Source organism: Priapulus caudatus, unplaced genomic scaffold, assembly GCF_000485595.1.
Source record: "Priapulus caudatus unplaced genomic scaffold, Priapulus_caudatus-5.0.1 Scaffold215, whole genome shotgun sequence".
NCBI classification, from domain to species: Eukaryota; Metazoa; Priapulida; class Priapulimorpha; order Priapulimorphida; family Priapulidae; genus Priapulus; species Priapulus caudatus.
The window spans coordinates 15306-27025 of record NW_014577276.1 but is presented as its reverse complement, the minus strand read 5'-3'; the positions used below and the strand labels follow the sequence as shown (position 1 = coordinate 27025).

The 11720-nt window shown below is 40.7% G+C and overlaps 2 protein-coding genes across 3 annotated transcripts in view; both read right to left on the bottom strand.

Annotated features, from left to right (window-relative positions):
* Positions 1 to 8010, bottom strand: part of LOC106807432 (tectonin beta-propeller repeat-containing protein 1-like) — a 25186-nt gene extending 17176 nt beyond the window's left edge. Inside the window, exons 1-4 of the mRNA XM_014809756.1 lie at positions 7184 to 8010; positions 3778 to 4030; positions 2557 to 2745; positions 2037 to 2159 (exon numbers count right to left, since the gene is read on the bottom strand). Coding sequence (XP_014665242.1) covers positions 2037 to 2159; positions 2557 to 2745; positions 3778 to 4008 — 543 coding nt within the window. The 5' untranslated portion in view covers positions 4009 to 4030; positions 7184 to 8010. The remainder of the gene's footprint in view (positions 1 to 2036; positions 2160 to 2556; positions 2746 to 3777; positions 4031 to 7183) is intronic.
* A 61-nt stretch (positions 8011 to 8071) lies between these two features.
* The window catches only part of LOC106807451 (centrosomal protein of 162 kDa-like), a gene marked incomplete at its 5' end in the record, with an annotated part of 12815 nt that continues 9166 nt past the window's right edge, over positions 8072 to 11720 (bottom strand). For both annotated transcript variants that reach the window (XM_014809777.1, XM_014809778.1), the window contains 6 exon segments: positions 8072 to 8499; positions 9020 to 9169; positions 9579 to 9683; positions 9872 to 9979; positions 10338 to 10495; positions 10894 to 11076. In XM_014809777.1, the coding sequence (XP_014665263.1) occupies positions 8245 to 8499; positions 9020 to 9169; positions 9579 to 9683; positions 9872 to 9979; positions 10338 to 10495; positions 10894 to 11076 (959 nt within the window).

Genomic DNA, 11720 nt, shown 5'->3' with positions numbered 1-11720 from the left:
TATGTCAAGAGTACATAATGGGAGAAGAGTATGACACTGTTTTAACAGCATGTTGCATAGTTTTCAACTTGAATTTATTCTATCAATATGTGAATAAATATATTCAAACTTTACCTTGTTTTCGTCTATGATTCTCCCTTAATCATATGACACCACCAGTTTACCTGAAAATCGTATGTGTTATTCAAAAAAGTTCTTTGAATACGACACGGTTTCACAGTTTTCCCAACCATTTGCATTTGTTAACCAATGTTTGTTATCGGATTAGTGTTCTATTGTCTCTGACGGAACGCTGGGGGCTGCTGAAGATATTAGGCATCGAATTGTATTCAGTGTGTAATGCGTTTCCAGCGTGCTAGAAATAAATGTGTGCTCACGGCGAGCTAGCAGCTGATTTTAGCTGTGTTGCCATCGTGTTCCTGATGATAAGGAAGCAAAACAATTGCTGTTACTGTGCTTACCTAATATCCCCAACAGCCCCCAGCGTTCCGTCAGAGACAATAGAACACTAATCCGATAACAAACATTGGTTAACGAGATGCAAATGGTTGGGAAAACTGTGTGAAACCGTGTCGTATTCAAAAAACTTTTTTGAAGAACACATACGATTTTCAGGTAAACTGGTGGTGTCATATGATTAAGGGAGAATCATAGACGAAAACAAGGTAAAGTTTGAATATATTTATTCACATATTGATAGAATAAATTCAAGTTAAAAACTATGCAAAACGCTGTTAAAACAGTTTCATACGCTTCTCCCATTATGTACTCTTATATATATATACTAGCTGGGCTACCCGGCGATGCCCGAGATTTTTTGGGAGTTACTGCTTTTGTGCTATTGCTTGCGTTTCGGCATTTCATGCGATTGCCTGATTTTGAGCCTGACTATAGTTGAGCGCTATAAGATTGCTGTTTACTTTTGTGCTGCGCTAGGATTCGTCTTGACTTTTCTGCTGCAGTGTATAGTCGAGCGCTAGGATTGCTGTTACTAGTATTTTCTGCTGCGCTAGTATTTTTTGAGAGGAAATTTGTTGTTTGTTTTTTTGCCCTTATTTTGGCCTTTTTGTGCAAATTGTTTTTGGCCTAAAATGGTCGTCGCGTCATGCTGATTGAGAATATACCTCAGGGGCGGATCCAGAGGGTTTGGGTGACCAGTTTCCATAGTTCAAGTCACAGCTAGGGGTGTCCGGGCGCATGCCCCCCCGAGAATTGTTAAAAAATTAGGCTATATTTGGTGCATTCTGGTGAATTTTGAGGGTCAATTCTGTAGATACCCAGCCTGTGACCGGTTTCTGGAAACCGGTGCAAATCGGCCTAAATCTGCGCCTGTACCTCACGGGTCACCTCTTACTGGTCTCGAGAAGACAGACAGACAGATAGATCTGGCGATTTATTGTAGGAGATGAATACGAAACACTCGAAAAGACGAAAATAAGCAGCAAGTTCAGCATTTATACCTATATACGGTAGTCGTCTACGACACTTTCCTGTCTCCTTCGAAGCTAATAATTCGTTTATTGTTGCTGTAATTCGACAATAGAGCTACAAAATACAGCTACAACACCGCGAAAATGCGCACTCGATGAAGTAGGAGGGTATATAGCGCCATCGCACGGACATTTATTAAAATAATAAATAATTTTAATTGTAATTTGACACTTTTTTATTTTGTGTATTTTTTTGGGGGGGGCCTTATAGTATAAATGGTCGTCGCGACATGCTGATTAAGAATATATATAGTGTTGGGGGTGACCACTTACGGGGGGGGAGAAGATAGAGCCCCAGACAGACCAAAAAACAGACTTGCCCTTTATGTAAGATATATATATATATATATATATATGTACACATACATATATGTGTATGTATTCATGTGTATGTGTATGTGTGTATAACTAAACTTTTAACTTTTAAGAAGCTAAATATTTGTAAACAAATTTGGACACTGGCCCATTTAGATTTGTTGTGCAATTGTGAAGCTATGGCTCTCGCTCTCTCTCTGCTATCGGGCATGATCCCTAGGAGCTTCATACCTTCACCCACTTGTCAAAGGCAGTGTATACTCGGAATCTTATCCACTTTCGGCGCCGTACAAACGACTTTATTTGCTGTTCACAGTGCCATTTTCTTGGGAAGTCAAAGGCAAACATCCATCCCTGAAGTGTAACATATATACACTGTGTCACCATTCAGTCACATCCATACGTTTATTATTATAATAACTCTTGCACAGTGACAGGGCCTACCTGACAACTACCATTACCACTATCACTGCTGACAACTACCATTACCACTATCACTGCTAATACCACGAACCTATGAATAATGAATATAGTATCATATTCAATATATATATGTTCATGCTACTACTCCAACAGCAATAACAAGAACAACAACATGCAGCAGCTATAGCTATTGCTATTGCTATTATTATTATTATTATTATTATTACTATTACTGCTACTGATGTTGCACCATGCCCTTTATAGTGAATGATTCTATGAACAACTCCAACTAGAACTTCAAAATAGGTTTCTATAAGAGTATCTTTACCTCGGAGCCTAACAACTGGCCACCAGTACTTTCTTGAATGTGCCAATCTGACTCCCACTTCCATGCTGGAGAGGGAAGTGAGAAGCCATCTTTTCGGAGATGCTGCGTACCATCTTCACTGCTGAAATTGTATCTGTCCGAGAAGATCAACTGGTCCGTCCACCCGCCATATTTAAACACTCTATAGCGCTGTCAATGCAGAAAAACCATTGTCAATTTTACATAAGTGATAAGGCAAGTATAATTTAATCACCAAGTTCAGTACACAAGTCAGGTTGATACCATTGTTTATTACAAATTACACATTTAATTCTTGTGTTATACTACATGAACACACTAACAATTGAACAGTCAGCAATAATCACTACTGTCTACAATTCATTAAGTACCTGCCGATTTTCACATTGTGAATACATATATAGCAGAAGTAGATAATAGGGAAGGAGTGTGACTTCAATAAACAAGGGAAATTCGTCATTTACTAGCCTTAGAAAACCTACGATTTACTATGCGTAACTCAACCAACTTGAGCTCAAATTGTACACAGTACATTCGCCTAGCATCGTGCGAAATCGTTTCCTCGTATACACCCGCAATCCGGAGATACAGACTAAAACGTACGACACGATTCTGCATTCTGCTGACAGCAGATCGACTCCATAACCCGCCTAACTTGAAACAATAGGCAGCTACTAACGACTCGTGCACTCTTGTGCCCTCGGCGATGCGGTGTGGCTCGCTGAGAGATTGGACATCGACGCAACATTCGGCGAGCTAATCTTTGACCTATTTACAGCTGGTATGCCCCCCACGCACGCCCACCGCAATCAGCAGCAGCTCCAGCTCCAATCTCCCAGAGAGCCACACCGCATCGCCGTGGGCGTAAGAGTCGTTAGTAGCTGCCTATTGTTTCAAGTTAGGCGGGTTATGGAGTTGATCTGCTACCAACGAAATGGAGAATCGTGACGTACGTTTTAGTCTGTATTTCTGGATTGCGGGTGTATACGAGGAAACGATTTCACGCGATGCTAGGTGAATGTACTGTGTACGATTTGAGCTCAAGTTGGTTGAGTTACGAGTAGTAAATCGTAGGTATTCTAAGGCTAGTAAATGACGAATTTCCCTTGTTTATTGAAGTCACACTCATTCCCTATTATCTACTTCTGATATATAGCGATAGAAGAAACAGTCTGAAAACTTACATACAGGCTTAAATTTTACCTGATTCTCATATGTGCTTTCTTCAACTCGTATGGGTATGCCAGTGGCAAGCACCTTAATATATATCTGTTGGTCTGAGCCAATTGACCACAGAATACTTTTTTCTGCAGCTATACACTTAAAGTCTTGTATTTCTGTATTCACACCAGTTTTCTCCCAATAAGGTGCCGCTGTTGATAGGCCGTAAACTTGCCCATGTGAGTTAATTGCCCACAAGACTGACTTGGTCATTGGGATGGTTTATATGTTAGACCTGAAACATCAAGAACGGCATACCATGATATACATAACCAAAACGTTGATCTGCATAGACAAATTCATTCTAGAAATTCCGGTACAAGCAGTTGTATGGAAATATAAAGTAAATTCCTGGATGCACCACACAGTATTCTAGGCCCGCAATAGCTAGCAATGCGACTAAACTATTGGCAACTAGTTATCAGGAGCCAGTAACGAGCATTAGAGTGTAACTGCAAGCACTTTGATATTACATGGAATTAATTTTAATAAATGAAAATAAATTGAAATAATAATTAGTAATATTATTGGTTGGGTAAATGCAGTATAGCCACAAGTGACCTTCTTGCTTCTTACGAAGTGAAACAGTCATAGAGCCTGGTCGGGCTAGGTACAGGGCCCAGCTCTAGTACTATCAAAGAGCAGAGTGTGGAGGCCTGTGACAAATCTAATCACGGCTAAGGTTGCAGAGCCAGAGATATATACATGTGCAGTATACCTAGTCTACAACCTGTAGCGCCTGAAACATTAACACGTGCTCTTCTAGACCCCCAACACTGTGGGTTGCAAGGTGTACTGTAGATACGATAACTAGTATAGTAGGGTAGCTCGATAACGTTAGTGTAGTGCCTGGTGAGTGTGTGTGGTTAGTAAGGCTTGTAGAGTCTATGTCCCCCTGACCTCTGTTTGACCTGGCTCGTTTAGCTATTTCTGACTAACGCGCTAACTCTAACGCGCTATATATAGTATTTATATATATATATAATATATATATATATTATATATATTCCATATATATAATATATATTAGTCAGAAATAGGCTAAACCGAGCAGGTCAAACAAGTCAGAGGTCGGGCAACATAGACCTTATCTGCGTTAGTAAGGTGATAGGGTCTATGTCGGCCCAAGGGTTTATGCCGAACGTATCCACTGGTAACTGTTGATATGGTAGGGTTAGGGTTAGGGTTAGGAAGTAGGCGTAGTGACTCTCATAACTTCGTTAGGGTAGGCGAAGGTACGGTCGGCCATATTAGATAGTACTAGGGTAGCGTTCCGGGCATAGCCCTATGGGCATAGCCCTCTGCAGGCTCCATATGGTTAGCTTCTAAGTACTATAGGACGCGCATACAGTGACTGCCACAGGGCTTATCAGAACATCGCTTGAACTAATTTCCGCAGCTGCCACCAAGCTTTTCCGAAGTTCCGACGAAAAAATCCCTGCACAAAACGAAAAAACTGATCGGGCTTTTTTTAAAGCTTATGGCTATCTTACGTGGAATCTCACCCTTATCTTTTTTGACACTTTCACAAGCTTTAACACCATGTATTTATGCATTTAGTTCTTCACAAGCTCAAGACTACTGGCAATTTCTTTTGAAAATGATGTGGCGTGCGCATGTGCGTGACGTCAGCCGGCCCGAAATGTAAGGCAAGAACACATGGCAGTCAGCCATTACGATTTCGAGTGACGCGCACAGCGTGGTACACAACAGGATTTCAAACGGAATTGCAAGTAGTGCTAAGACTTTGAAGAATAAGTGCATAAATACATAGTGTAAAGTAGTGGAGTGTTCAAAAAGATAGGTAAGATGTCCACGTAGATAGATAAGTGTTAAAAAGCCCGATCATGTTGCATTTTGTGAGCGATTTTTCGTGGGAACTTTGGGGTGCTGGTGCAGCTGCGAAATCTAGTTAAAGATGTTCTATAGTCCTGCGGCAGTCACTATACGCGGGCTATAGTATTAGAGCTACATTATGGCATAGAAAGTCTGGTTGACTTCACGCTACACCGTACACGTGCCAACCCACAGGCACTTGAAGCGTTTCAATAAAATATAATGCTAACTAAATACAAAATCTATTTACTACCAAATTCTTAATGTTTCTATGCTCTCTTTCACCTATTATTGCCGACAGTTTCCTGTCAATTCAGTCCAAATCCTACATCCAACCATACGCTGCCGGCGCCATTGCTTTCGCGGCGCGACTGTTGCACTCTTACACTAATATATATAGCAGGTAGGAAAGCGCGATCAAAAAAGTTGCTCGTCGCTCGCTGGATTTCACACTTTCACAGCACCAATACACATCCAACAGCTTCCATCTTTGTTGCTCTTTCAAAAACAATGTTCACTTGTTATAAAAACATAATGTCTCTGTTCGTAACTGAGCTGTGTCACGCGAAATCACACAAAGACTGACGAAATTCTCGCGTTCGCGAACCTTCGACAGTAATGTAAATGTCTGTCAGAATCAGGAAACACCTACTGGCACTCTTCGTGACCTCGTTCTTGCGCTGCAACGTTGCAACGTTTTTGCAACGTTCCAATGGCAAGGCTCGTACGGGAGTTGGAAAGCAGTGCGCCGCCTGCGCGCCGCCTATAGTCCATAGACTGGCACTCGCTCCCACCTCTCGGCTTAGCTTAGTCACTCGATGGGTAATCGAGGTGGGAGCGAGTCCCAGTCTATATAGCCCTGTATTCTGACAGACATTTACATTACTGTCGAAGGTTCGCGAACGCAAAAATTTTGTCAGTCTTTACTCTTTGTGTGATTTCGCGTGACACAGATCGGTTACGAACAGAGACGTTGTTTTTATAACAAGTGAACACTGTTGTTGAAAGAGAAACAAAGATGGAAGCTGTTGGATGTGTATTGGTGCTGTGAAAGTGTGAAATCCAGCGAGCTTCGAGCGACTTTTTCGATCGCGCTTTCCTACCTCAGTACCTGCTATAAATATTAGTGTAAGCGTGCAACAGTCGCGCCTCGAAAGCAATGGTGCCGGCAGCGTATGGTTGGACGTAACATTTGGACGGAATTTACAGGAAACTGTCGACAATAATAGGTGAAAGAGAGTATAGAAACATTAAGAATTTGGTAGTAAATAGATTTCGTATTTAGTTAGCATTATATTTTATTGAAACGCTTCAAGTGCCTGTGTGCCAACCACTCTATTATTTGGATACACCACGCCACCAGGAGGGGATTTATGAAAAATATTGGCAATTGATGATACGATAGTACAGTATTCAACGAAACCACATTCATTCACAAAATTCGTGGAACACTTGTGAAGAGAAGACAAATGTCAAAATGTGTAAATTGCAATGGCTGAGGCTGAGAATGAATAACCTACAATTTTAATTATTATTTATTTACGTGACGCACACATGTAAATACAGTAGGAGAGATTTCTCGAACAGAAAAAAATACAGACTTAACAGCCAAGCATATCTTAGTGCCTATATAAGAAATCCCGGCTATTCCTTGACCGAATGCACGTACTGACGTAGGTTATTATTATTATACACGAATATGAACTTGTTGACAATCTCGTGTGTCGCCCTCGGGTGGCAGATATAATTAACATTTGTGTGATCATCATCTTTATATATTTCTATGTTACAAACACATCAGACAAATAATAATGTACTCAAATTGCCAAATATTTAAAATTTTAAACGTCAAATTGTATACATAAGTCACTCGCTCTGCACAGGATATAGTGACAAGTGTCTGCTTTACGGAATATACTCTGTTCCCAAAACAAAAAAGTCGTTATTTTATTTATTATTATTAATTTATTTACATGTGTGACAACATACTTACATAGTGTTATATTAATTATAACAAATCCTGAATATAATTGATGTGAATTCACCTTATATAAATGAGCTAGCACTATAGTAGGCAAATGTGGAAATATAATGTTGAAATATTCTAACAAAATATTTCTTTCACTGTTGCTTTAATGACTAGAGTACCAGGTATCTACTTGGCAATAATAAGTAATAAAAAGTTCAAAATAATAGGAAAATTATTCAGCATAACTTTCTGTAAACGATATAATGTAAAAATGCCCGTAATTAAAATAAAATACTACGCAGTGCATCTTATTTCCCTCTTATAAAGCAATAAAAAATGCTGTGGCTATATGCCCGGCAGCCGGGCACGGTCTTCAATTTCCTAAATTCCCGACAGTTCCTAACCCTAACCCTTGTTTACTCGAGATAACGCTAAAAATTAAAAACTGCCGGGCATTTAGGAAATCGAAGACCGTGCCCGGCAGCCGTCAGATATATGCTGGCTGCCGGGCATATATAGCCACTCTGAATAAAAAATAACAATTGTTAACATTACCTAATACCCCATACCAAGAACATATATATATATACTCATATACGTACTACAATTATTACACAGAAATGTGAGTATATACGTTCATGACACTAGTAAGCAGGTTTAGGCTTTATCTGTCCTTGAAAACTCTTTAGTGATAGCAGTATCTCGTCCAGTTCTGTTCTGAACCTATCAATCTGCCTGTCCTTTAGGAGAGTCACATCCTTTAGTATCTTGTTTCTGGCTGGTCCTGCTGATCCCTTGTGTAGGCTGAGCATGCAGGTTTGTAGGTATTGCTCACGAACCAGAAAACTACGCTCCAAGTTATCGATCTTTCCCAACAGCACCTCGTAGTGGACCATCTCCTGGCAGTCAAAAAGTATTCACAAATAATAAAACTAATTGCCTTTGCAAAAGTGCGGCATCGATACTAAAGTCGTTTCGCAACAAGAAATGTTTTATGAACAAATGCAAGAACGTCATTATATATGATAATTCTGTAAAAAATTATAGATCGTGGAATACTAGGACAAAATAGTATGTATTGTACGATAGTCTGCTCAACTGGCAAGCCACGCTTACATGTGAGAAGCCCACTACAGTGAAATCTGTGTTAGTAGACCCCTCTATATACACCTGTCTATAAAGGACACTTCTGGCACTTCCCCTGGGTGGCAATTACATACTGAAACATGCCTCTACAGAAAGGGCGCCTGTCTATAAAGGAGACTTACAGCGTTTTTTTATTTATCCGTCCATATACAGCTTTGACATTAATATAGCCTCAGTAATTAATATCCTCATAGCTTCAGTAAAAGATTTAATAATAAAATAATAATAATTAATAATAAATCGACGGAAGCACTACAGTTTAGCCATGCTTACGGGCGAGTGACACTTTCTTGCCTCGCCGAGCTGCTGCTGCAGTTGCGCCACCTGGTGGCCCTGATGTTCATGACTGATGCGCAGCGCCACAAGCTGCTCTCTCTCCAGATCTGCCTCAGCGACCTGATGGTGAAGGCTGGACACGGCTTGCTGCAGTGTAGAAAGCTGTGTTATAACACGATTCTCCAATTGTGAAACTGCGATGACTTTTGTTATGTAAAATCTTATAACATTTGTTACACACACATCTTTGGCACACGTACACAAAGGGGGAGTAATATCTGTGAAAGTGAAAACATTTATTCTACCATCAGAATTGATGTACTTAAGAGGCTCACTAGTATAGTAGACGTAGTAACACTAGCAAGATGCTGACACACTGATGATTTCAAAACGTATCTCTATGATAGCCATTATCAGTGATAATACTGAGGTTCACGGGACCAACATGGTAACATCCCAACTTGTTCTCGGCGATGAATATGACGTAAATATGAATATACCCTGCACACAAATGTGATTCCTGATGCATTACTACAATACAAGAACGAACGTATACCTCCTGTTCTTGGGACAACTTCTTTAGCTCTTCATATTTTGTCCACGGAAACTGTTTGGCTTGAATTCTGAGTTTCTTTTCCATAGAATCTCTAGTAAACTGCACCTGAAAGTAAAAAATGACAGTCTCTTGCTGCAAATGCACATAAACAACATCAAGCGTATGGCTATAGTTTTTTTCGTGTGACAATGAAATCGAGACCGCGTCAGATTTGTGTGAGAGTTAAACGACAAGATCCCTGCAAGTGATGGGTACTGTCAATCAGTATTTTCAGGGGTGTTGCTTGCACAAACCTTTTTCTCAGCTGCTTCTCGCTCTTTCATTGACCGAGCCTCTGCTTTGGTCAAAGCAGCTTTTTGCTTCTCTCTCTCCTCTTTTAGCATCAGCGACATCTTCTTCAGCTAAGCATGAGAACAACACCAAGACATTCAGTAGGTACACATTGCGGTAGGGATTATTAAAAGTCATGAATTTACCAATCCACCTAGTCTAAATGACAGGCAGGTTAAGCCAATCATTGTTTTGACAAGACATTCTAAAAGACAACACTTGGCACTAAAGTTCTGTAAACACAAAAATTTGAGCTGCATAAAAATCACATGTAATTTGGTCTAGCTAATACTAATCTATAAAAAAATATCCAAGGCAGGAGTAGTTATCTTCCTTAGGCAGATAGGTAAAATCATTATGCTTTTTTGAGTTTTCGTGAAAATTGGTGCTTTCGACTGTGGAAAACTCTCACTGAGAGAGGTAGCCTACCTGGTCTCTTAGATGGTTGTTATCAGCAGCCAAATCAGCAAGACTCTCTGCTCCAAACAGTTCTGGCATGTACTGTTTACTTGCTTGCTTATTCGCTGATTTCTGTTCACTGGGTTTCTCCTGTAAGGACTTGTTCCTTAGCAGATCTTGCCTGGATTCTGTAATACACGCACATGTATATAGTACACGAGTACATGCTGGTACTATATAACGATCCACATTCGTATTTAATATTCTGTCTACTTTACCTGTGCACATCCCTGTCTTCTGGTCTATTTACCTACTTACATGCACACATATATGCATATCCTTACAGTTATATAAACACCATAAATCTTGCTCGACTCTATATCGCCATGCATACTGTTATCAGGAAAATAACGTGAACGATTATCATTCACATAGTCTTTTCGTTGATTGGTAGTAGATACGACGTAGCAACAATTACGTGAGAACCTCTCAGAAAGGTTACTTCAGGATTATGAACACATGCACATCTCGTAGAAACGATGAGAAAATTTCTTTGAGAAAGATAAACGGTTTTCTAGATTCGCACCAGATCGTCCGAGCTGTGCCAGTAGCTCCTTTCTTTCACTCTTAAGGTAAGTGCAGGTCTTTTCTGCAGTGGCAAGCGCTTTGGTCTTCGCCGACAAGTCCCGAGTAAGGTTGTGCACTCTGGCGACTAGATTTACGGCATCTTGGTCTGTGACGGTTGGCTGTTCAACCGTGATATTCACAGCTGCAATAAGGTCTCTGCATTTGTACTATATGTACATAACAGTTGATTATACTGATACTAGAATGATATGTTGGTGATGGATGGATGGATGGATGGATGGATGGATGGATGGATGGATGGATGGATGGATGGATCGACGGACGGACTGATGGATGGATGGATGGATGGATGGATGGATGGATGGATGGATGGATGGATGGATGGATGGATGGATGGATGGATGGATGGATGGATGGATAGATGATGGATGGATGGATGGATGGATGGCTGGGTGGATGGATGGATGGATGTAAGGATGGATGGATGAATGGATGGATGGCTGGGTGGATGGGTGGATGGATGGATGGATGGATGGATGGATGGATGGATGGATGGATGGATGGCTGGGTGGATGGATGGATGGATGGATGGATGGATGGATGGATGGATGGATGGATGAATGGATGGATGGATGGATGATGGATGGATAGATGATGGATGGATGGATGGATGGATGGATGAATGGATAGATGGTGGATGGATGGATGGATGTATGGACGGATTGATGGATGGATGGATGGATGGATGGATGGATGGATGGATGGATGGATGGATGGATGGATGGATGGATGGATGGATGGATGGATGGATGGATAGTCGGTCGG